Source organism: Eriocheir sinensis, chromosome 12 (assembly GCF_024679095.1).
Source record: "Eriocheir sinensis breed Jianghai 21 chromosome 12, ASM2467909v1, whole genome shotgun sequence".
Lineage (NCBI taxonomy): Eukaryota > Metazoa > Arthropoda > Malacostraca > Decapoda > Varunidae > Eriocheir > Eriocheir sinensis.
The window spans coordinates 9,709,948-9,736,084 of NC_066520.1; the positions used below are offsets into that span (position 1 = coordinate 9,709,948).

Genomic DNA, 26,137 nt, shown 5'->3' on the forward strand with positions numbered 1-26,137 from the left:
TTGTTATTAGTATAAGTATTCGTATTATCATTAGTAGTAGTAGTAGTAGTAGTAGTAGTATAGTAGTTGTAGTTGTATAGTAGTTGTAGTAGTATAGTAGTAGTAGTAGTAGTAGTAGTAGGAGGAGGAGGAGGAGGAGGAGGAGGAGTAGTAGTGGTAGTAGGCCTAGTGGTAGCATTGAGATCCATGAAAGGACACCAAGGGAAAATAAAAATAAAAATATATACCCAAGCACACACGGTCCCCTCGATGAGCAGACATGGATATGGAAAATGAGACTGTGATAGGAAAGTAAGAAGAATAAAAAAAATATGTGATATGCTAATCTTGGTGACACACACACACACACACACACACACACACACACACACACACACACACAAACACACACTCACACGAAAATCACACGGTAGTTCGCTCCGATATCTCCCTATCACCACGGTTATCGGACTGTTCCCAAGGTCATAATGCCAACTGCTCCGCTGCTCTCGCTGACTATGCCATCTTTACTTGTTAGCATCATACGGCTAAGACTCTCTTTTTTTTTTTTTTACAACACAGGAGACAGCTCAAGGGCACAAAAAAAAAAAAAAAACAATAATAAAAAAAAAGCCCGCTACTTGCTGCTCCTAAAAAGAATCCAAAGAGGTGGCCGAAAGAGAGATCAATTTCGGAAGGAGAGGTGTCCAGATACCTGTGTTAAGAAAGTATAAATAATCTACTATGTGTTTCAGGCGCTATGAAACACAGTTTTTCGAATATAACATTTTAACAAAGCGTCGGACAAGGATGGTATTTTGAAAGACGATGATTAAGACCCCAACCTAATTGGCAAAAATAGGCTTAGGTGCCAAATGTGAATGATTACGGCACTTGTAAGAGGAACTTCAAGGTAAACTTCACTAAAATATACAGGCACAGGTAGCGAGGCTACGTGCCGTCATCATGTACGCACCGCCTCTCGTTGAAGGCGTGACGTCAATGTGACGTTTTACTATGAAGTAGCAGTAATCACTGACTCAACTGGTAGTTCTCTCTGTCATCTCTCTCTCTCTCTCTCTCTCTCTCTCTACTCAACAAGAGTAGAAATGCAATGTTTTGGAGCCTTCTGATTAATGTAAAATCACTTAGGTTTAAGAATCTATGTAAATCTCTCTCTCTCTCTCTTTCTCTCTCTCTCACACACACACACACACACACATACACACACACACACACTAGTTCAGCCCTATACATAGGGATGATGCTCATTTGAAATTATTATATATTTGCGAAAAAGTTTTACTCGCAGGAAATTACTTATCCTTTGCATGGAAAATACGGTCTTTGGTACAACATGCTGTAAGTATATAACATAGTGCAGTGGCTGAACTATTTTTACTGTGTGTGTGTGTGTGTGTGTGTGTGTGTGAGAGAGAATTGAGATGATGACTACTACGTCATAGTTACACGTCACATGGACGTCACGAACGAGAGGCACCTAGCCTCGCTACCCGTGCCTGTATAATTTAGTGCAGTTTACCTTAAAGTTACTCCTACAAGTGCCGTAATCATCCACATTTGGCACCTAAGCCTATTTTTGCCAATTAGGTCGGGGTCTTAATCATCGTCTTCCAAAATACCATCCTTGTCCGATGCTTTGTTAAAATGTTATATTCGAAAAACTGTGTTTCATAGCGCCTGAAACACATAGTAGTTTAAGAAATTTAGAAGATTCTGTTTGTCCCCTTTTCTCTTAGTTTCCATCTCTGAGTCTGCCCCCCCCCCCTTTCCCCCCATGAAAATATAGGAAAATTACATAATAGCTTTCACATTTTATTTTGTTCACACATCACATATTTTGGTGCAACATGGTCCATGACACACGTGGAAATATGCATGGATTGTATTAATGACTAGCCCAGTGTTTATTGAGAGAGAGAGAGAGAGAGAGAGAGAGAGAGAGAGAGAGAGAGAGAGAGAGAAGCCAAACTCCCTTCCACCAGCATCACGTGGGTTTCGCCAGTTCCACCTTCATAGGTCATTGTTACCTGACCCTCGTGACCAGGATCCATATTCTGAAACGTATATTGGACTCCCATTACGACTATTTTCCAAGGCCACAGAGAAGAATAACCGGATTTTCATGGGTGTTTTATTTCCCGTTCATAGCGTAAAAGTCTGGTAAAACTATTACTGTGATCACAAAACAGTCCATGTAAACGCCGGCAACTTCTGCGAGAGACTTTTCAAACAGGCGTAATGAGGCACCGATATGTTTAGTAATACGAGATTAATACACGCTCGGCCAGGGAGGCGAGCACTGCCAGAAGGAACCCAACCAGGAGGATGAGGAAGGCGCCCTGAAGGTGGTCCAGGTTGAGAGCGGTGAGATTGCCTTCGTCCGTCTCGCCGACAGCCTCCGTCTCACTGCTGGCCCTCTGTCACGGCGTCAGGAGAAGGGGCGTAAGGAAGAGAGACATTTTTTTCTAGTTTGCAGGAAGGAGACAAGATATAAGTTGCGAGGGAGAAGTTACCCTTGGTACACCAAATATAAGGTCACTTTTCCTCTTTGCAGCTTGTTTCTTGTTCTCCCTGGCATGTGTAGCCTGCCTTTCCCACTGCAACCTAGAAACAAAGGGCTTAGTGCCTTACGCCCCTTCTCCGCTGGGCGCCTCTGTGGTCCAGTCATGCATTAGTGTGTTACTCAATCTACGGTGCGTGAGTGTTTTCTTCATATAGTTACTTTGTTGCAGTGAATGGTTGTACATTAGTTGTTTTCACGTTAAAGCAGCATGATTTAATGGTTCTTTAAGTGTCTGACTGTCATGTTTGGCGTATATGTATTATGGGCAGGCTGTGGCTCAGTGGTTATAACGTGCGAGCGCAACGTCCAGGAAGCCTCGGATTCGCGAACCACAAGTTAGCTGGGATTTTTCAGGCACCACCAAGTGGCTTGAGACTACCCACATGCTGTCCTGAAGATCACCTATCAACCCGGAGTCTAATTTCTCTCTAAGGAGAGGATTCGAAATGAGCTCCGGAGGGCAGCATGAGCCAAGGAAGATGGCGCCACTATAATCACTTGCCTGCGCCATAACGGGCTGGGGCTGACCATCAAACCCTACCAAGAAAGCCTACAACCGCCGGAGGCAGAAATTTAAAAAAAAAAAAAAAAAAAAAAAAAAAAAAAAAAAAATTCAATTTGTCGTTTAAAAATTTTACACGAGCCTTTCCCTTCTGCTTCGTCAGGCGTGAGGGGCTCCACTCATGAGGTCTCTGGGCTCACCAACTTTTGCTAGTGTCAGTAACTACAAAAGTAATCAGCGTTTTACGGAATTTAACTGAGGTTAACAGAAGTTACGGTAGTTATTTGTTCAAGACACAAAGGTCATGGCCATTAAGTCTTGCGCCATAGATAAATATTTCCTGTGAGCCACTTCCCTAGGAGAGGCATCCGTTTAAGAAGAGGACACAAAAGCAGCGCTTCTAGGATACAATAAGTGCCGTAGAATGCGCTACTTTGTGTCTTCTCATTATAACGGGGATGCATTTGCTATATGAGCCACATGATTTGTTATATATCTCATGGGACTCTCTAAGCTACGACTAGCTTTTCACAAACCTCAATGGAGGCTGCCATGCGTAGAGAGCTGAGGAAGGAGTGACGGATGAGGCCACTCTGCTGGACCCACGTGATCACCTCGTCCACCTTCCTCTTGAGGGGAGTGCGACGCTGGAGTCCTATGGCGATGTAATGCGGCGCGAAGCACTCCTGCGACCGGAAGGAATAATACCACAGACAGCAAGAATGTTGACGACACAAGAGATTTTTTTCTTACTTCGTTTAATTCGTCTTACAGAAATGCGAGGAATTATTTTAATTTTACACACACACACACACACACACACACCTCCATCACCCTGGTGCGCCCGACGCCGTCCTTCAAGAACTTGGTGTGCGCCACGAACTCCACGAAGCCTTGGTTCTCCAGGAAGACCGCGCGCCCCTTCAGGACCCTATTTACCGCCTCGTCCTTCGTTTCCACACTTTTGTAATTAGCGGCTAAAACCTGAAAAAAAAATTTGCGTGTGTACTGACTTTCCTCGTGTGTGTGTGTGTGTGTGTGTGTCAGCCTGTAGCGGAAAATACCTGGATGGTGGGTGAGACATTATTTCTTACATAACGTTTGTGAATTAGTGCAGAGGAGTCGTCTTACTGTTCGCTACATGAGCAGATGAGGACGCGCATGCTAAAATGACTAATTCCGTAACGTTACAATATTAGATTTTTAACCAAACTCCACGCACTTGATAACTGACACGAAAAATTACTTTGACGTTGGGGTCGCTTGATTCCGATAGTAATTTACTGAAGATAATGCCGACGCCCATCACATCGAAGTTAGACTCTGCCAGCTCCTCGAGGGTCTGGATGGAGGCGGGCAGCTTGTTGACGAGCAGGAAGGCGGTGAGGTTGGTGCCGTAGGCGATGGTCAGGATCATGGTGTAGAGCCACAGGAAGGAGACGAACACCTGCGTGGAGCCCCGCGTGGGAGGGTGCGGGTGCGTCTCCCGGAGGTGGAAGGCGAACGTGCCCAGCCAGTCGGAGGCCAGGGAAGCCTTCACCTCCGTATTATCTTCGCTGAAAGGGACCATTTCTTCTTTTTCACACTAGTAAATTCTTCTCTTTATCATAATGCTATTCATTTATCTCACCTAAATTAAATCAAAACTAGGATACATTGTTGCAAGAAAAAAAGGTAATGACAACTTTCTATATGTTCTTTCTATATGTTTCATTCTAAGGGCTATTTTTTTTTTTTTCGTACAAGGGCGATCGAAGAAACCAAAAAAATGTAATCAATCGAACTCGAGAGGTATCTCGATCCTTCCTTCTTAAGTGGGTTTGTCTTGGGAAGAGAAAAATGCGAGAGGAAGATTTCAAGAATTAACCTGTGAAAGGAATAAGAAAAAAAACTCTAGTTAACATTTGTATTTACCATTTTCCTCCTGCAAGGGTCAGAACGTAGAGAAGTGGACCGGAGACCAGAAGACCGACTAAGATGGCGATCCATGTCCCCCAGTGGAAGGGGAAGGAGAGGGCCAGCCAGCGGGGCAAGGGCGGCTCCCTCCGGACCAGGAAGCACGACTCCTGAAGACACAGAGACAGGGAAGATCCTAAGAGTAATTCTAATGTCATGCTTATCATTGTCCCAGCTCTCCGAGTTGTGTCATTAGCCCGTCGAAAAGAATATAACGAGAGATAGAATGAGAGAATGTGTATTTGACTTCGATCAGAGGCGGGCCTATGAGCATCCACACACCAGTACGAACCAACCTCAAAGTCGTGAGGGGTGCTGAAGTCCACCACGCCTATTCTCTTGTAGGAGAGGAAGAGGTTGGCCACGCCCATGTCCGCCTCGTCCCGATCCAGCGCCCCCATCACGCCCGTCCACGAGCCGTCCTCTTTCTGTCGTCCCCATAGCTCGCCTCCACGTTGAGAGAGAAAGAGATAGATAGAAAGAGGGATAGACAGGTAGATATAAAGAGAGAGAGAGAGTCCAACTTAGTATTGGTCATAGCCTGGGTAAATGGGGGGAGGGATGGTGTCAGGAAGGGCATCCGGCCGCAAGACTCAAGCCAGAACCAACATGACAGCAAACGTTAGCTTAGCCTCGGAAACTCCAAGGCTTACCCCGTAGACGACACCCAGGGGCCTCGTCTTCCCTTTGTCATGAATCAGCAAGGGCCATCGGGTTGTGGGCGACACTGGGTTAAAAAGTGAGCTCAGAGGTGGAAAACTTAGAGGAATTGGAATACTGAAAGCAGGGGCAATGATAGGGACGTGAAGAGTTGGCGGATATAATGGAAAGGTGGGAGGTGAGCGTGTACGTGCATGAGACGATATGGAAAGGGGAAGGTTGGTGAGGATGGTTGTTGTAAGTTACTCAAGGGATAAATGGAGTGGGAATCTTTATACCTGAAAACCTAAAAGACAGCCTCGTGAGCATACCATCGGCCGGTTCGTCAAAGCGTACGGAGAAGTTCATGGCGTGCCCGATGAGTCTTACTACGGCCGTGTCCACGCCGAAGCGATGCACCACGGTACCGTTCGGCGCCCGCTGGTACATGATGCTCGGCTCCCACGCGAAGGTCACGGTCTGGCAACGAGATTGGGTGATTGGGTGATGATTATTATTACTGCTTTTATTGTTGGTTGATTGGCTGATTGGGTGATGATTATTTTTATTGTTTTTATTGTTTCAAGAAGAAGGAGAAGGAAGGAGCTTGAATCCTAACGCCCAAGGAAGAACAAAATAAAAAGAATAAATATGATCTAAATATTCTCTCAGGAAACTGATAGTGTATTATATGGCTGTAATATAAGATGATGTTCTGGCACTGAGCTTAGTAGATACATACTAAGGATTTCAGAGGCTGTGCGGCCTCGTTTTTGGGGAATAATATCGTAACGAACAATCGTATCGGTACGAGATTTTGCGACAGTGTATTTCACACACTGCCTTAATTTTGAAGGGTATCGCCAACCGCCACAAGTAGAGAATAAAGGCACTTGTCCCTATACCAAGAGGGTAAAGTCATCAGTGTCAGGCAAAGATACGAACACAACTACCAGAGGCTCCGCCCACCTTGTTCCTCTTCCCTACATCTCCCGCCTCCTCCTTCTCCTCAATATCTCTCTCTCTCTCTCTCTCTCTCTCTCTCTCTCTCTCTCTCTCTCTCTCTCTCATGTAGCTTCGTAACTATAATGAATGAAAGGCATGCATTAATTGTAGTGGCGTTATATACTCTTTCTAATACTGATAGGCATCCTTTAAATAAAGTTGAGAGTAGGGTAACGTGTTACTTACATAGCCTAATTACCTCCGTAACTATTGGTAGCGTAGTGGTTTGGTGGTTTATGGTGTACGTTTTCGTGCTGTATCTTAGTGGCCATTTTATCTTCTCTCTGGTATACTTGACGACTGGTGCCGCGAGTCAAAGTCAGGTGACGAAGAAAGGTAGCAAAAAGGAAAACAATAAAAAAACAAACGAGAGAGAAACAAATACAAGCGAGCAATCGTTCTACCATCAATCATGGTAGTCATCATTTACCACCTCACCCTATTCTCACATGTCATTACGTCCACGGCCCAGATGTGTATCACTATGCTCAAAATTAAAGTCCCAGTATCACATCAAGCATGCCTTAATTGAAAAAAAAAAATCATTCTCGAGTATGTATGTATCTTCCAGAGAGAGAGAGGGAGAGAGAGAGAGATATTGAGGGAGAAGGGAGGAGGCGGGAGATGGAGGGAAGAGGAACAAGGTGGGCGGAGCCTCTGGTAGTTGTGTTCGTATCTTTGCCTGACACTGATGACTTTACCCTCTTGGTATAGGGACAAGTGCCTTTATTCTCTACTTGTGGCGGTTGGCGATACCCTTCAAAATTAAGGCAGTGTGTGAAATACACTGTCGCAAAATCTCGTACCGATACGATTGTTCGTTACGATATTATTCCCAAAAAACGAGGCCGCACAGCCTCTGAAATCCTTAGTAGTTGTGTTATGAAGCCATTCCTTCGAAGGTGGTTTCCTTAGCAACCTTCATTTCTTCGTGAACTTGTTTTGATTGCTTATCTTAACCGGAAACACACACACACACACACACACACACACACACACACACACACACACACACACACAGATAGATAGATAGATAGATAGATACATACATACATACATACATACATACATAAATACATACATACATACATACATACAGTCGGCTATAGAGAGTAGTGACACACTGTCCAGTAAGTTTCGTTCAGAAAGCGACATCTGGCAACCCCTCCACGCGACATGAAAATTATTATATCCTATCGAAATCGTACTGTTGTGGTGATCGGTGGTCACAGGTGCACTCTACATAATTTTAAGATAGATATTTATCAAAAGTGCCCGTCGCTAACGCTTAATAAATATTTTTTTATTTAGGCTCTGTCGCTACATTTTGACACGAGCTTTTAGTTTCGTTCAAATTTAGTCAAGAGCAATTCTAAGTTGTTTATCAAACTATGATACATTTAAAAATATACTGCACTTATTAAGGGAGATTGTTATGCCTTTTGACTTTAAAAATAAATCCCTGACAGCCAAGATCTTGTTCTTTATTAAAAAAAATATATACGTAATAATAGGCTATAAACGTTCACATGATGGCGTCGTCGACCGCGGGCTTTTCTACCCTCGCACTCAACACACACACACACACACACACACACGTATTTATACTTAGATATTACGTAATCTTCACGGAGAAATGATTTTAGATTTTTGATGATCTGAATTGTCTTTGAGGCTTTATAATGACGGGAATTAAGGCTGCGAGTTAAACAGACCCTCAAGCCTATTTGCTGTTTGATGGTAAGGAGCATTAGTCACTGCCTGCCTCTGTGAAGGACAGCATTGCACGCGGTATTTTCAAAGTTTAATAAGAAAAAGTGTTTCAGACTGTTCGTGATGTTTTACCTCGTCATCATCATCTTCATCATCATGTAGAAGACATTCGTTATCGCATTTCTAAATTGAATTCATGTAATATGGTATATTTCTAACCACATTATATTATAATATAATATTATGCAACATTATAATTTTACGGTCACACACAAACTGTACACACTGATACGCGTCACTAACATCACCAGTGAATGCGCCACCGTGGTATAGTTGCCATTTACCGCCACCAGGCTAAACATTCTGAAAACCGTGACACTACTCTCTATCGTCGACTGTACATACATACATACATCGATAGATAGATAGATAGATAGATACCAAAAAGCAAAATAAAGAAAATACAGCACAAACCCTGAGAGTGACTCCGCGCAGGTCAGACAATTTATCCGGAAAGAAAACGGGTTGCGAGGTGAAGGAGTGTGCCCGCCAGGTGGTGAGGGGCCGCACGCCCTCCCCCACGTACAGCTGGTTGATGTAGAGCCGCCACTCCCCCGTGTCCAGGGACTGAGGGGAGACTCGCCAACGTCAGGCTCAATAAAGGCAATGGGAAAGGAAATTCTTGGGAGGTTCAGAAATCCGTTAAAAATTAGTTTGCAATCCATGTCTGCTCACCGAGTGGACAGATCGGGTCTATGGTCCATATTCTTAAACGTATCGGGTTCCCATTTCGACTATTTCCCAAGCTCACAAGGGCACAGGATAGATTAACCAGGTTTTCATGGGTGATTTTCCCCTTTCATGGTGCCAAAGCCTTGTAAGACTTTCCTTGCGAACACAAAATAGTCCATTGAAATCCCAGCAACTTATACGAGAGGCTTTTGAAACGGGCGAACTGAGGCGCCGATACGTTTGAAAATTCGGGCTCCAATCATTACTTTTCCCTTGATGCCCTTTCGTGGATCTCAGTAATAACAAAAAGTAGCTTATTAACATTACACTTGAACCCGTAAAGATGTAATAGGGTTTTTATTTCATGTATAACTCTTCTGGATTGTCAGGCATTATTAATATCACGGACCCATAACAAAAGCAACAACTTACGATGAAACAAGACGTGCATAAAGGAGAGGATGTGCGAGCGTTATATTGTTTATCACGCGAGTTATCGTCGAGTACATCCTATTTTGTGCACACACGAACCTTGACGATTCCTAATAAATGCTCAGTTTTTCTCCCTTTGTCTGTCCTCGACATCGCCTCAAGCTGGGACACCAACGACGCCGTCACCACGAACCTGCAAACCATGTCAGATTACTTGCTTCTGTATACCAGCATCGCGCCACTAGATCAGAACTCAGAATAAACAGACTAAATAAGGGCCGCTGTCACAGTCACTTTGTTTTGATCGTTACCAATGGCGGCGATCGACGCTATTGTATTTCCACGTAAAACTGGCCGATGGGGTAGTGGCGGCTGCGGGGTTAGCCTAGCCCCGCACCTTGCCAGGCACTCTCAACACCTTTCGCCTTCTTTGCAGCCGCCACTACCCCATAGTAGGGGTGGGCAGGTACCGGTACCAGTACCGCTACTAACGGTACCAGCTAAACGGTACGGTACCAGTACCAGATTACTCGGTACCAGTACCAGATTGCTCGGATTTATTTATTAGATTTATTGATAATTCTTCATGTCCGATTCTTCTTTAGGTTGCTACTAAATATTGTTATTGTTATTAGACAATGATCGAGTACATCCATAATAACTATACATGCTATTTTTTTAATCGAAAAAATAAATATTCACTTCATTCAGAGAGAGAGAGAGATTGATTGATTGATTGATAGTTAGAGAGAGAGAGAGAGAGAGAGAGAGAGAGAGAGAGAGAGAGAGAGAGAGAGAGAGAGAGAGAGAGAGATTTACATAGAAAATCAGACCACACAGACCCCAGGGTCCAGACTTGGTGGTCTGTCCTTAAACCTAAGTGATTTTACATTAATCAGAAGACTCCAAAACGTTGCATTTCTACTCTAGTTGATATTAAGTTGAAGGAAGTGACGGTCGAGCTTATTTTTGAAGGAGTCAATCGTGTTACACTGGACCACTGATGGTGGAAGCTTATTCCATTCTCGCACTACAACGTTGGTGAAGAAAAATTTGGTGCAGTCTGAATTTACTTGTCTACATCTGAGTTTTACGCCATTGTTCCTCGTGCGCAAAGTGTCATCGATCATAAACAATGTTGATCTGTCTACATTCGTGAAACCATTAAGTATTTTAAAACATTCGATCAGTTTTCCTCGGAGGCGACGTTTCTCAAGAGAGAACATGTTAAGGGTAGAAAGCCTTTCTTCGTAGGATTTGTTGCGCAAGGAAGGGATCATTTTCGTTGCCCGACGCTGAACACCTAATTTAGCAATATCCTTTGCATGGTAAGGAGACCAAAACTGTACCGCATATTCCAAGTGGGGTCTGACTAAACTGTTGTAGAGCGGGAGTATTACATCTTTATTCTTGAATACAAAGTTTCTTTTAATGAAGCCCAACATTCTGTTCGCTTTATTTGCTGCATCGATGCATTGCTGTGAGAATTTGAGGTTTGACGCGATTTTGACCCCCAAGTCCTTACGCATTGAACGCTTTTGAAGTTTTTTTTTTGTTTTTTGTTTTGTTTTGTTTTACGTTGTTGCCTATTGCGCCGTTAGGCATCTTCCCGGTGGGGCCTGATGGTCGGCCCAAGGCTTCTTCCAGGTGGGGCCTGATGGTCGGCCCAGCCCGTTCTGGCGCAGGCGAGTGTTTATAGTGGCGCCATCTTGCATTGGCTCATGCTGCCCCCCGGAACTCGTTCTTGATTCGCTTGGACGGCTTCCTCTAGAGTCCGGGTTGATGGGTGGTCTTCAGGACAGCATGTGGGTAGTTTTAAGCCACTCGGCGGTGACTGAAAAATCCGAGTGGTAGCGTGAGGATTCGGACCCGCGTCGTCCATCACGCGGCGAATGTGGGTCCAGTACGCTATCACTTCGGCCACCGCCTACCCTTAACGCCGCGCATTTCGTATTCGAACTTCTTATTCCTCGTTCCAACTTGAAGGACCTGGCACTTGTCTACGTTAAAGGGCATCTCCCATCTATCCGACCAAGCTGAAATTTTGTGCAAATCCTCTTGGAGGCTTTGCCTGTCTTCGTCAGTCAGAACCGAGTTACCAATCTTTGTGTCGTCTGCAAATTTACTAATGCGGTTATTGAGTCCAACATCCACGTCGTTGATGTAAATAATGAAGAGCACTGGGCCAAGAACCGAGCCCTGAGGGACGCCACTAGTGACCGGCGCCCACTCTGAGTTAAATCCGTCAATCACTACTCTTTGTTGTCTGTTGCTCAACCAATTCGCGATCCATTGGTTTACTTGACCGTCAATACCTATTTGCTTTAATTTGTAAAGTAATTTATGATGCGGGACTTTATCAAACGCTTTCTGGAAATCAAGATAGACTACGTCCAGTGATTTGGTTACGTCATAAACAGTGAAGAGGTCGTTATAAAAGGTTAATAGGTTTGATAGGCAGGATCTTTTGTTTCGGAAGCCATGTTGTGAGTCCCCAATCAATGAGTGGCTTTCAAGGTAATTCACAATTTTGTCTCTAATTATGCCCTCAAGTAGCTTACCTACAACCGAAGTTAGACTAATGGGCCTGTAATTACCTGGTACTTTTTTGTCTCCTTTCTTAAAAATCGGTGTCACGTTAGCCTTTTTCCAATCTGAAGGGACGATGCCTTGTCGCAAGGACATATTGAATACGGTTGTGAGGGAGGAGAGTATTTCGCTCTTTGTTTCTTTCAGCAGAGTTGGATATATTTTGTCAGGTCCAGGACTTTTATTTGTTTTAAGTGATTTGAGGGCTTTAAGGACTTCATCGGGTTTTATTTCAAAGTTAGACAATGCATGCTCGGGATTTACATTAGTACTGGTGTTGGTGGTGGTGGCGGTAGGACTGTTATTATTAAACACCTAGGAAAAGTAATTGTTTAATAGGTTTGCAACGTGTTGGCTGTCAGTCACTAGTGCACCGTCGCTGTTTGTTAAAGGTCCAATTCCACTTCTGATCGCCTTTCTGTTGTTTATGTAACTGAAGAAGGATTTCGGATTATTTTTACAGTTGGCTGCAATATTTTCTTCATATCTACGCTTTGCCTGACGCACTAATCTGTTTACTCGTCGCCTGGCATCATTATAAAGTCTAATGTTTTCGGGCGTGCTTTGCTCTTTCTTTAACCTGTAAGACAATTTTCTCTCCTTGACTGAGTGTTTAATTTCGCTATTAAACCAAGGTGGACTTTAATTAGTGTTAATTCGCTTCTCGCACAAGGGGACAAATGTGTCCTGCTGAGTGAGTAAGTGATTTTTAAAGCTTAGCCAGGCGTCCTCTACATTGCCGTCATCTGATAGTTGCATATCTATTAGTTTTCGTCGGATTTCTACGAAGTTGGCACTTTTGAAATTGGGCACCTTTACTTTATTTTCAGTCACCGATGTTTGAGCTCTAATGTCACCGCGCACTAGTTTATGATCGCAGGAACCGAGATGTTCTCCTACCGTGACATTACTGACTAGGTTATCTTGGGTCGCTATAACAAGGTCAAGTATGTTATTTTGTCGAGTTGGTTCAGAAACCATTTGGCTTAGATAATTTTCCTCTAGAAATTCGATCATTCTGTGGGACTCACCTTCTGTACCTGACAGTGTCGCCCAGTCGATATGGGGGAGGTTAAAGTCTCCTAGTATCAGTGAGTCGCTGTTATTAAGTGACTGTACATTTCAAGATCGGCATCGAGTGATTGCCCCGGAGGCCTGTAAGTGACAGATATATTTAAATTGACTTTTGCAGTGTTTACTCGCACGCACAAATGTTCAACGTTACTGTTTCTTGGTGTTTTGTCAGTGGGTTGCAAGTAGCTTTTGACAAAATGGGCGACACCACCCCCTCTACGGTTTACACGATCATTGTTGAAGAATCTGTAGCCATCTATGTTGTATTCGGAACTTAAATCAATATTAGTGGTGTCGATAAATGTTTCGGTTATAGCAATTACGTCAAAGTTTTCTGTCAGAGCAAGATATCGCAGTTCATCAGACTTGTTTCTTAGGCTACGCGTATTGAAACTAAGGACTCTTAGGTTATCTTGAAGCTTGGTAATAGAGGTGGTGGTACTGGAGGGTTCAATGTTACGAGTCTGTTGCGGTGTATGGTGTCTATTTACACGGGCGGGATGGAAGGACGTGGCTGAGAGTCGTTTTTTGTTGTTCGGGCGTTACGTACAGCGTTGTTGAGGAGCCTTCCGAATCTGGCTGCCCCGATGGGGGACAGGTGTATGCCGTCCCTTTGGAAAAGTTTACTCTGGCCGTAGAAATCGTTCCAGGCGTTAAAGAACTCGACGTCAAGCTCTCCGCAGAGAGTCTGCAGGCGGTTGTTGAGGCTGAAGGCCTTACTGTAGAAGTCGCCCTCATCCCATGTCCGTGGTAGAATTCCTGAAATCAAAATATTAGGGGATTTAGACTTATACTGCTGGATGAGCCTACGGTACTTGTCCAGCAGTTCCTCAGACCGGGTCGTGGTGACGTCGTTTGTACCTGTGTGGAGAACAAAGAGTGAGTCATTAGAGGCCACAGCGGTGACCTCGTCCAGGGCAGCTGTGATGTCGTCAACACCAGCTCCAGGATAACAGTAGTTACGCCTACGACGGGGGACTCTGCCACAGAATTCAACCACCTGATGGCGAATCATAGAGTCACCGACCAAGAAGGTGCTCTGTTCCTCGTCCTCCTCCTCCCGTATGGCAAATTTGTCGTAGCAATGAGTAGGATAAATGGCTCTAGGGGCGGGTCTGGCTCCTCCTCTCACAGGGGTGAAGCATTCAGCGTCAGCTCTACCGGTCACCTGTGACGTGTCTTCTTCGGAAGGTGGCTGGGCATCGAGTGCAGGTGAGGAGGGTGATGAGGCGTCACTTGCAGCAGGGGCGACGATGTTGGCCTGGATAAACTCCTGCAAGGTATCAACATTACTTGTTAGTTCGGTGATCTTCTTCTCGCCAGCCGTCAGCCTTTCGTCCTGTTGAAAGAGTCTCGTTTCCATCTGCTGTGTCAATAGGCAGATCTTGCAGACGGTCGATCGTCCCGAGAAGAAATGACCAGAGAAGTTTCCTGTGCAAGTCGAACATTTCTTTAGCGCCATCTTGGTAAGGAGGAGAGAGCAAGTGAGTAGTGTTTATCTATATATTTGTTTTGCTTTTGCTTTTTCGTAGGGCAGAGGGACGTGCGCGTGAATAAGCGAGAATAAGTGTGTGTGAGAGAGAGAGAGAGAGAGAGAGAGAGAGAGAGAGAGAGAGAGAGAGAGAGAGAGAGAGAGAGAGAGAGAGAGAGAGAGAGAGAGAGAGAGAGAGAGAGAGAGAGAGAGAGAGAGAGAGAGAGAGGAAGGCGTAGGAGGGAGATGGGGATGGAGAGAGGAAGAGGGCGAAGGAAAGGGAGGGAGAGAGAGAGGGTGGGAACGAGATAGGGAGTGAGGAAGGAGAGACAGAGAGGGGCAAGTGGGGGGTAGTTATGAGAGAGAGAGAGAGGGGGGGGCAATGGAGAGGGGAGGCGAGAGAGCGGGGGGCGAGAGAAGAGGAGGAGCGAAACGCGAGGGACGAGAGGGAGAGAGACGCAGGTGAGGAATTAAGAGGATTAGTGTGTCTCTGGGGAATACTCTGGTCAAGTCAGGTCAGGTAGCTCTGCACACCTGCATAGGGAGTGGCGTAGGAGTGGAATCTGGAAATATATAAAGAATGTGGCGGAAAGAGTGTAACACTGTGTTTTGTGTATATGTGTATATATGTTTTACAGGGCGCTACGGCGAGAGGGTAGATGCAGGCAGAGAGAATTAGTAAAAATAAGGGCAACACTTAATCCTGTCCAGCGAAGCACGTGGTCGCACAGCAAACAGCACACCTCTGCAGGCAGCTAACTCGGTTGACAATAAGCAGTACGCAGCACAACGCGAAATAGCACACGGCACACAGCACAGCAAGATCTAAAGTACAGTGCAGTACAGCACACGAGGGTGGAATCGCAAGCGAGAGAGGTCACGGAAGTGGGAGCGCGTGCGGTTTGACCTCTCGGAGTGAGGGCAGGGCGCTGACTGAGTGAGGTCAGGGCGCTGACTGAGAGAGAGAGAGATCACCACTCAATGAGTGGATATCTCGGTGATATGGGTACTCGATCATAGTCTAATAACAATAACAATATTTATTAGTAACCTAAAAAAGAAAAAGAATCGGACATGAAATAAATAAAATAATAAAATAATGGAAACAGATCATGACGCTTCCCGGCACCAAAGTGATCATGAGGCTTCGCGGTACCAGGTACCGGTACCGGGTACCGCTTGGAATCGATTCCTCGCGGTACCAGCTACCGGTACTTGGTACCGCGAGGAATCGATTCCTCGCGGTACCCGGTACCGGTACCTGGTACCGCGAAGCCTCATGATCACTTGGGTGCCGGGAAGCGTCATGATCACTCGGCACTACGCATTGCCGCTAGTACCGGTACCGTTTGGATCTTAGTGACGCTCGGTGCTCGCCCGCCCGCCTCAATGTGGTATCACGCGGTATGGGCCCTGTATGGAGACGCTGAGTCAATGCCCCGCTGACCGTCCCCCCAAGTTACCACCATTTTGTCCTGCTTTCCGTTTCCATCACAGCTCCCGTTTCCATTATTTTATTATTTTATTTATTTATTGGAGTTACTGCATAATTCTTCATGTCCGATTCTTTTTCTTTTTTAGGTTACTAATAAATATTGTTATTGTTATTAGACTATGATCGAGTACATCCATAATAACTTAATATATACATGCTAATTTTTTTTTTCGAAAAAATGAATATTCACTTCATTCAGAGAGAGAGAGAGAGAGAGAGAGAGAGAGAGAGAGAGAGAGAGAGAGAGAGAGAGAGAGAGAGAAAGTTTTCTTTACAGGAAATTTATTTGGGAATTTCATCAGAAGTCATAGATAAAAAAAAAATACTCCTTCGGGTACCGGTACCGGTACCGGTACTAACGGTACCTGAGTTTTCGGTACCGGTATTTCCGGTACTCAAATTAACGGTACTTGCCCATCCCTACCCCACAGGCCAGTTTCACGTGGAAAACCATAGCGTCGATCGCCGCCATTGGTAACGATCAAAACAAACAAAGTGACTGTGAAAGCGGCCCTCAGTGACCTCAAAGTAAAGATGGGATTTCTTTTGATGCAGATAGAAGGGCGGTTGATATTAAGCGTAATCAGCCACATTCGTTATTCATGAAGCGCTACTAGATTTAGAACTAAGAATATACAAACTGCGTGACCTCAATATAAAAAGGGGATTTCTTTTTGATGCAGAGAGAGGGATGGTTGAGGATTAAACATGATCAGCTACGTTCGTTATTCATGAAGCGAAAGAGTGAGTGAGGTGCCTGCATTCAAGCCTAGTAGATGGTTGATAGCTTAACGTGACATCACCAACCATTATACCAACAATATTATCAACTATATTTTCTTTTTTACTTTGAAGCATAAAAGTAACGTCTCCGCATCCAAGCCTAACACTGCTCAGACTTTCCTTTGACGTAAACAAATAAATGAATGGTCGCTAGTAACACATCTCCACTTAATTTCTTTCCCTTCTAAGTGTCCGTAAATGAAAGCCTACCGTTACTGCATGTTCCCACCTATCATCGAAGTTATTTAATCCTATATAATACTATACTTCACACGTGCCACTTCAGTATTCAAGCCCACCATTACTCCCGCTACTGTCACCGCCGTATTCAAGTCTACAACACTGTTTCCACACCTCCTATCGAAGTATTCAAACCTACGACTGCCCTTTCAAGCCTACTAATGCCGCCCACGTCTTTTCCCTTATTAGTTAAAGACAGAGAGTTCGAAATAGTGGCAAAGGAAGAGCGTAAAGTGGAAATAGACGGCAAGGAAATGGTAGACGGAGGATAAATTTGTGGAAGAGGACATCTAACACTGTCTCTTTACCTTCCGTCGTAGTCCCAGGCGTCGCGGTCAATGTCCAGGAAGGTAAGAAGAATATCCGTCCGGTGCAGCAGCAGGAAGTACCCTCGGCAGCCCGGCGACACCCACACCAGCTTCCCGAAGTCCTCGATCGTCCCCACGTGCACCACCTAAAACCGAAGATGTAACAGGGGCATATTCTTAACCCGGTAGCTGCGGGGATCATGTTTCTTAATTAAAGGCCCCTCTAAGCGAATTAATGAGAAAAAAAATCATCACTCACACACACACACCATTTCATGATATATATCAACGCATTTGTGATCAGTTTATGCATCATCTATGTTGGGGAGTTTATAACATGACAAAAATTTGGCCCGTCGCTACTACCGGGTTAAACATATCGGCTCCCAAGCACACACATTTAACAAGGCTTTCATAAGAGTTGTGGGCATTGCCATAGGTAGTTTTATGGCCCCGGTGGTAGTTTGACAAGGCTTCTGTACCATGAACGGTATCAAACACTCATGAGAACCCGACTGACCACCTATTGCGCCTTCGGAAATTGTTGATGTGAGGGGCGTAAGCGTCTGAGCCGACCTATGTAGTCACGCGCCGAGGTTTTCCTTTGTCCATATAACATAGAACTTTATTTATTCTTGAGTAGGTCTAAGTAAGATCTAGATAATAAGGTCTTTGATCTATGTGCAACTCTAATATCATGTTCGGTAATTGCGGCACACACACACACACACACACACACACACACTAGCGTCACTACCACACCGATTCCAAATATTTTACTAAACCAGTTACCAAATTAATTAGTTTTCCCTACAAAATTCAGTTTATTATCGCCATATCTACTTGAAAGGTTTATGTAATTATGTATTTTTTTTTCTTTCCTGAAGAAGTAGAAAAGGAAATAAGTCACTTTCTTTGTAATTAGTAACATTTTATAGATTGGAAGGCTATGTAGGCCTATAGCTAACAGAATAAGCGTCTAATACCATACCATGCTGATTCATTATAAAACTGATTATTCATTACCAAATTCGGGCCTACTGAGTAATGAAAGATAATTAAGTGGAGTCGTGACACCCCCCTTAAACCTCCTTGAACACCACCACCACCACCACCACCGCCGGCCGGGATATCCGCGGGAAGTACGTGGGGACATACAAAGGTCAGAAGATCGTGCGAGGCTTTCGACCTAACGACTTCTTCTTCTTTGACTTATTTTCTTCTCTTCTTGGTATTGGTGTAACATGACGTGGGTTTTCCGTTTCTATTTTTATGTTTTCCTTTTCATCGGATACAAAGCGATAAGTAAGATAAGTAATATGAACGTTTTTCCTCGTATAGTCCAGGGCGAGCGTCTATGTTGTTAATTTTCGACTATTTTATCAGAGTATAGTTCACGAAGACGTTACATTACGTCAGCCAGTCCCTCGTGTAAAGCTGGAGAAGTTTTGATAGACGGATCAGTTATCTTTCCTGCTACGTTAAAACACACACACACACACACACACACACACACACACACACGAGTGGATATGGAGACGGGACAGCGCGAACGTAGCTCTTCCCGTATGTCACAACAAGGTAAATACAACTTGGTAAATACACACACACACACACACACACACAAAGAGAGAGAGAGAGAGAGAGAGAGAGAGAGAGAGAGAGAGAGAGAGAGAGAGAGAGAGAGAGAGAGAGAGAGAGAGAGAGAGAGAGAGAGAGAGAGAGAGAGAGAATTACATAGAAAATCAGACCACACAGACCCCATGGTCCAGACTAAGTGAATCTACACTAATCAGATGGCTCCAAAACGTTGCTTTTCTACTCTAGTTAATATTAAGTTCAAGGAAGTGACGGTCGAGTTTGTTTTTAAAGGAGTCAGTCGTGTTACATTGGACCACTGACGGTGGGAGCTTATTCCATTCTCGCACTACAACGTTGGTAAAGAAAAATTTGGTGCAGTCTGAATTTACTTGTCTACATTTGAGTTTTATGCCATTGTTCCTCGTTCGCAAAGTGTCATCGATCATAAACAATTTTGTTCTGTCTACATTCGTGAAACCATTAAGTATTTTAAAACATTAGATCAGTTTTCCTCGGAGGCGACGTTTCTCAAGAGAGAACATGTTAAGGGTGGAAAGCCTTTCTTCGTAGGATTTGTTGCGCAAGGAAGGGATCATTTTTGTTGCCCGACGCTGAACACCTTCTAATTTAGCACTGTCCTTTGCATGGTGAGGAGACCAAAACTGTACCGCATATTCCAAGTGGGGTCTGACTAAACTATTGTAGAGCGGAAGTATTACTTCTTTATTCTTGAATAAAAAGGTTTTTTTTAATGAAGCCCAATATTCTGTTCGCTTTATTTGCTGCATCGATGCATTGATGTGAGAATTTGAGGTTTGACACGATTTTCATCCCAGGTCCTTAACGCTTTGAACGCTTGTGAGTTTAACGCCGCGCATTTCGTAATCGAACTTCTTATTTCTTGTTCCAACTTGAAGGACCTGGCACTTGTCTACGTTAAAGGGCATCTCCCATCTATCCGACCAAGCTGAAATTTTGTGCAAACCCTCTTGGAGGTTTTGCCTGTCTTCGTCAGTGAGAACCGAGTTACCAATCTTTGTGTCGTCTGCAAATTTATAATGCGATTATTAAGTCCAACATCCACGTCGTTGATGTAAATAATGAAGAGCACTGGGCCAAGAACCGAGCCCTGAGGGACCGGCGCCCACTCTGAGTTAAATCCGTCAATCACCACTCTTTGTTGTCTGTTGCTCAACCAATTCGCGATCCACTGGTTTACTTGACCGTCAATACCTATTTGATTTAATTTATAAAGTAATTTATGATGTGGGACTTTATCAAACGCTTTGTGGAAATCAAGATAGACTACGTCCAATGATTTGGTTACGTCATAAACTGAGAAGAGGTCGCAATAAGTGGTTAATAGGTTTGATAGGCAGGATCTTTTGTTACGGAAGCCATGTTGTGAATCCCCAATTAATGAGTGGCTTTCGAGGTAACTCATAATTTTGTCTCTAATTATGCTCTCGAGTAGCTTACCTACAATTGAAGTTAGACTAATGGGTCGGTAGTTACCTGGTATTTTTTTGTCTCCGTTCTTAAAAATCACGTTAGCCTTTTTCCAATCCGAAGGGACGATGCCTTGTCGCAAAGACATATTGAATACGGTTGTGAGGGAGGAGACTATTTCGTTCTTTGTTTCTTTAAGCAGTATAGGATATACTTTATCGGGTCCGGGACTTTTATTTGTTTTAAGTGAATGGAGAGCTTTAAGGACTTCATCGGTTGTTATTTCAAAATTAGGCAATGCATGCTCGAGATTTACATTAGTACTGGTGTTGGTGGTAGCGGGAGGAAGACTGTTAGTATTAAACACCGAGGAAAAGTCATTGTTTAAGAGGTTTGCAATGTGTTGGTCCAATTCCACTTCTGATCGCCTTTCTATTGTTTATGTAACTGAAGAAAGATTTCAGATTATTTTTACAGTTGGCTGCAATATTTTCTTCATATCTACGCTTTGCCTGACATACTAATCTTTTTACTCGTCGCCTGGCATCGTTATAAAGTCTGATGTTTTCGGGCGTGCTTTGTTCTTTCTTTAACCTGTAAAACAGTTTTCTCTCCTTGACTGAGTGTTTAATTTCGCTATTAAACCAAGGTGGGCTTTTATTAGTGTTAATTCGCTTCTCGCACAAGGGGACGAATGTGTTCTGCTGAGTGAGTAAGTGATTTTTAAAGCTTAGCCAGGCTTCCTCTACATTGCCGTCATCTGATAGTTGTATTTCTGTTAGTTTTTGTCGGATTTCTACGAAGTTAGCTCTTTTGAAATTGGGCACCTTTACTTTATTTTCAGTCACTGATGATTGAGCTTTAATGTCGACGCGCACTAATTTATGATCGCAAGAACCGAGGTGTTCTCCTACCGTGACGTTACTGACTAGGTTATCTTGGGTCGTTATAACAAGGTCGAGTATGTTATTTTGTCGAGTTGGTTCAGAAACCATTTGGCTTAGATAATTTTCTTCTAGAAATTCGATCATTCTATGTGACTCGCCTTCTGTACCTGACAGTGTCGCCCAGTCGATATGGGGGCAAGAGAGAGAGAGAGAGAGAGAGAGAGAGAGAGAGAGAGTGTGTGTGTGTGTGTGTGTGTGTGTGTGTGTGTGTGTGTGTGTGTACAAAGACGGTATCGGATGCACACCACTATAATATCAGGGTTGTTTGTGGAACGTATAGAACAAAGAGCAATTAGTCGTCCACACATGAAGCGGAAACCAAAGTCTAATAATGATATGACTAGTCTTTGGCGGAAACCATGAAAACAAGTTATGTCGTAGTTTGATCATCCGCATATGGACTTTAGTTATCTTAAAGAATATTGTAATTAATGTCAATGATAATTAGATGACAACAGTCGTGCTACGTGATAGGTTGTCGAGATTGTAGTTGTTTTTACATCAACGGACACAGCTGAAGGGCATAAATAAAGGAGAACAAAAGCCTGCCAAACGCTACTCAAATAAAATAATAAAGATCAATTTCGGTTGGAGAGGTGTCTGAATGCTCCACCTCGATACTTACTTATGAAATGCTCCACTAATACTGTAATACTGATACCCTGCTCATACCGAGTCACGTGTAAACCTATCCTTACAAAACAATCCTGACAACGTACGTACTATAACTTACTTCTTCATCTACCTGGCCTTTCTTCTACTACCTAACATTACATGACTGACGCTCCGCCGCTCACTCACCTGTTTCACGTTGGGCAGCGCCAGCACGCCCGCCAGCACGCGAGGGTCGTTGTAGTGGTCGTCGTAGGCCAGAACTAGTTCGCAGTCGCGCAGCTGGTGAGCCATGGCTGTCATTAGGTGACTGAAAGACAATACATCTGCCGTTTTACCCAAGGGATGTCCAGGGTTCCGATCTGTGGTTCCGTTTTCACGCACTTCTTCAATCCCAGGAAGGAGTGACCTCTTCTTCCGTTTGACATGCATATCATCTCTAGACCAAACCTTGTGGCGCCGAGGTTTCGTATCGTTATTGGAACTCCATGTTGCCTCCTGGGTAGTCGTCTGGTTCTGCAATGATAGGGTACAACCGCCAGGCGGACGCAAATAAGAGTAAGTAGTGCGGTAGGTGGCAAGCTGGAGGCGTCGCTGGCTCGGGAGTCCACCGGCCCGTGCTGTTGTAGCCCCGTGTTCCGTGGCTGCCAGCACCACGCTCAGAACAGCTAACGTCTTCAAGGATCCCATGGCTTACAGAAAAAAAAGGCAAAAATGTTCAGTCTTTCTTTAGTATAGTTGAAAATATAATATAATATCAAGAAAATTCATGAAGATGGATGAATAGATAGATAGATGAATAGATAGATAGATGAATAGATAGATAGATAGGTAGATAGACAGGCAGAGAGAGAGAGAGAGAGAGAGAGAGAGAGAGAGAGAGAGAGAGAGAGAGAGAGAGAGAGAGAGAATATAGAGTCCTGTCGGTCACCTGAGTAATGAGGTTGTGGCATCAGGCTCCTCTTCTCACCTCTTCATTTGATCGCCTCTGACCTTCTCTGAATACCTAACGAACAGGAATGACTAAGTTGCCCTCCGCTTGGCTTCCCCGCTTCTCCGCTTCCCGAAGGTCACATTAATTCATCATTTCCGCCGCTCTAACACCCCACCTCTCACCTCTCGATTTCAGCAGGAACACAGAAAATGACGAAACTGTTCCAAAATTGTTAGTGGAGAAGAAAGAATGGGAGACAGAGAGAGAAAAGAAAGATCAAGAGAAATATAGAAAGAATGAGAGAGAAATTGATTGAGACAGGAGGGAGAATGGAAAAAAGAAAGAGAAAATAAGAAAGAAGGGAGGAAGGAAGGAAGGATGGAAGGTAGGAGGGAAGGAAGGAAGGAAAGAAAGAAAGAAAGAAGGAAGGAAAGAGAGAAAAAGTAGGATAAAAGAAAAAAGAAAGAAAGAAGGAAAGAAAGAAAGAAAGAAAGAAAGAAAGAAAGAAAGAAAGAAAGAAAGAAGGAACGAAAGCAAGAAGGAAAGAAAGAAAGTAAAGAAGGAAAGAAAGAAGGAAAGAAAGAAAGAAGGAAAGAAAGAAAGAAGGAAAGAAAAGAAAGAAGGAAAAAAGAAAGGAAGGAAAGAAAGAAAAAAGAAAGAAAGAAAGAAAGTAAAAGAAAGAAGGAAAGAAGGAAAGAAAAAAGAAAAAAGAAAAAGAAAGAAAGAAAGAAGGAAAGAAAGAAAGAAAGAAGGAAAGAAAAGAAAGAAGGAAAAAGAAAGAAGGAAAGAAAGAAGGAAAGAAAAGAAAGAAGGAAAAAGAAAGAAGGAAAGAAAGAAGGAAAGAAAGAAAGAAGGAAGGAAAGAAGGAGAGAAAGAAAGAAAAAAGAAGGAAAAAGGAAAGAAAGAAAGGAGAAAAGAAGGAAAGAAAGAAGGAAAGAAGGAAAAAAAGAAAGAAGGAAAGAAAGAAAGAAGGAAGGAAAGAAAGAAGGAAAGAAAGAAAGAAGGAAGGAAAGAAGGAAAGAAAAAATGAAGGAAAGGAGGAAAAAAGAAAAAAGAAAGAAAGAAAGAAAGAAAGAAAGAAAGAAGGAAAGAAGAAAAGAAAGAAAAAAAGAAAGAAAGAAAGAAAGGAAGGAAGGAAGAAAGAATGAAAAGAAGAAAAAAAGAAAAGAGAAAGAAAGAAAGAAAAAAAAAGAAAGGAAGGGAAAAGAAAGAAAGAAAGAAAGGAAGGAAGGAAGGAAGAAAAAAAAAAGGAAGAAAAAAGAAAGAAAAAAGAAAGAAAGAACAAAGAGGCATGTTGACAGTAAACAGAATACCATATAGAGGAAGTTCTGGATCTGGCATCTGGATATATGATGCGCAGGGCACCTTTCAGGTGCATAACACGCATATTTCAGGTCCATAACTCTCATATTACTATGACAACATGGACGCCGGAGTCACACACACACACACACACACACACACACACACACACACACACACACACACACACACACACACACACACACACCAAAAAACTCATATTTCGAATTCATAATTTGCTCGAAAGTTTATGTATAATGTAAAATATCTGAGTAGATCATTGCACCATGAAATTTAATAAAGTATAAAGAGGAATAAACTGGCGTAGGTCAGCTTCCTGTGACTCACAGGATGTTGTAAATGCCACAGTGAGGGATGGGGCAGTGTATAAAACGTTTCCTTTTGCTGTTCCATGGCAAGCCCAGCTCTTAAAACATAAATCCTTGTCATTAGCAAGATCTCTTTCCAGCCGCGTCCCAGGCTGGAGTATTGGCGAGGATCTGTGGCGCCATCACGGAAAGGCGTGAGTTTAACCCGCCACCAACCACGGGAATAACATGGGCACGATATAACTGATTATTTGGGCTCGCAGTCCATCGCAAACCAGCTGTCATGCATAAAATTTCAGGTTACTATGAAAAAGCTCATATTTTTTCGCAATTATTGATGTAGTATACAAGAGCTTATCGACGTGAGAAACGTTTCGTAATCTTTAATGAGAAGATTGCGCCGAGGCTTGTGCGTCTGACAGCCAGGCGCCTCGCACACTAATGAGCCTTTTTTGTAGGACCCTGTTGAACATTGCAAGCATTTACATAATGATAACAAAACCAGGCTCGCTTCCAATCCTACTCTTTATCAGTGTTGTTCAACTAGGTCTACCCACCATGCAAAGGATATTGCTAAATTAGAAGGTGTTCAGCGTCGGGCAACGAAAATGATCCCTTCCTTGCGCAATAAATCCTACGAAGAAAGGCTTTCCACCCTTAACATGTTCTCTCTTGAGAAACGTCGCCTCCGAGGAAAACTGATCGAATGTTTTAAAATACTTAATGGTTTCACGAATGTAGACAGATCAACATTGTTTATGATCGATGACACTTTGCGCACGAGGAACAATGGCATAAAACTCAGATGTAGACAAGTAAATTCAGACTTCACCAAATTTTTCTTCACCAACGTTGTAGTGCGAGAATGGAATAAGCTCCCACTTTTCCTCGGTGTTTAATAATAACAGTCCTCCCACCACCACCACCAACACCAGTACTAATGTAAATCCCGAGCATGCATTGTCTAACTTTGAAATAAAACCCGATGAAGTCCTCAAAGCCCTCAAATCACTTAAAACAAATAAAAGTCTTGGACCTGACAAAGTATATCCAACTCTGCTGAAAGAAACAAAGAGCGAAATACTCTCCTCCCTCACAACCGTATTCAATATGTCCTTGCGACAAGGCATCGTCCCTTCAGATTGGAAAAAGGCTAACGTGACACCGATTTTTAAGAAAGGAGACAAAAAAGTACCAGGTAATTACAGGCCCATTAGTCTAACTTCGGTTGTAGGTAAGCTACTTGAGAGCATAATTAGAGACAAAATTGTGAATTACCTTGAAAGCCACTCATTAATTGGGGACTCACAACATGGTTTCCGAAACAAAAGATCCTGCCTATCAAACCTATTAACCTTTTATAACGACCTCTTCACTGTTTATGACGTAACCAAATCACTGGACGTAGTCTATCTTGATTTCCAGAAAGCGTTTGATAAAGTCCCGCATCATAAATTACTTTACAAATTAAAGCAAAT

At 43.4% G+C, this 26,137-nt stretch overlaps 1 protein-coding gene across 1 annotated transcript; it reads right to left on the reverse strand.

Annotated features, from left to right (window-relative positions):
• Positions 1-1,811: 1,811 nt before the first annotated feature.
• LOC126997257 (ionotropic receptor 93a-like) lies at positions 1,812-22,806 on the reverse strand. The gene is made up of 10 exons (XM_050858254.1): positions 22,284-22,806; positions 17,506-17,651; positions 9,645-9,738; positions 8,856-9,008; positions 5,996-6,143; positions 4,983-5,472; positions 4,315-4,654; positions 3,894-4,052; positions 3,605-3,754; positions 1,812-2,420 (listed from the first exon to the last, which is right to left on the reverse strand). Exons 1-10 carry the CDS (start codon positions 22,782-22,784, stop codon positions 2,259-2,261), a joined length of 2,343 nt encoding a protein of 780 aa, XP_050714211.1. The 5' UTR covers positions 22,785-22,806; the 3' UTR covers positions 1,812-2,258.
• Positions 22,807-26,137: the final 3,331 nt, after the last annotated feature.

What these genes read in the sequence shown, in the direction of transcription:
- LOC126997257 (XM_050858254.1), bottom strand. Translation starts at nt 22,784, where the DNA reads ATGGGATCCTTGAAGACGTTAGCTGTTCTGAGCGTGGTGCTGGCAGCC. An exon ending in TGCGCGGAGTCACTCTCAGG is followed by an intron (nt 6,144 to 8,855) that starts GTTTGTGCTGTA and finishes TCTCGTTGCCAG; the next exon opens with ACCGTGACCTTCGCGTGGGA. An exon ending in GCATGGCAGCCTCCATTGAG is followed by an intron (nt 2,421 to 3,604) that starts GTTTGTGAAAAG and finishes ACGCCGTGACAG; the next exon opens with AGGGCCAGCAGTGAGACGGA.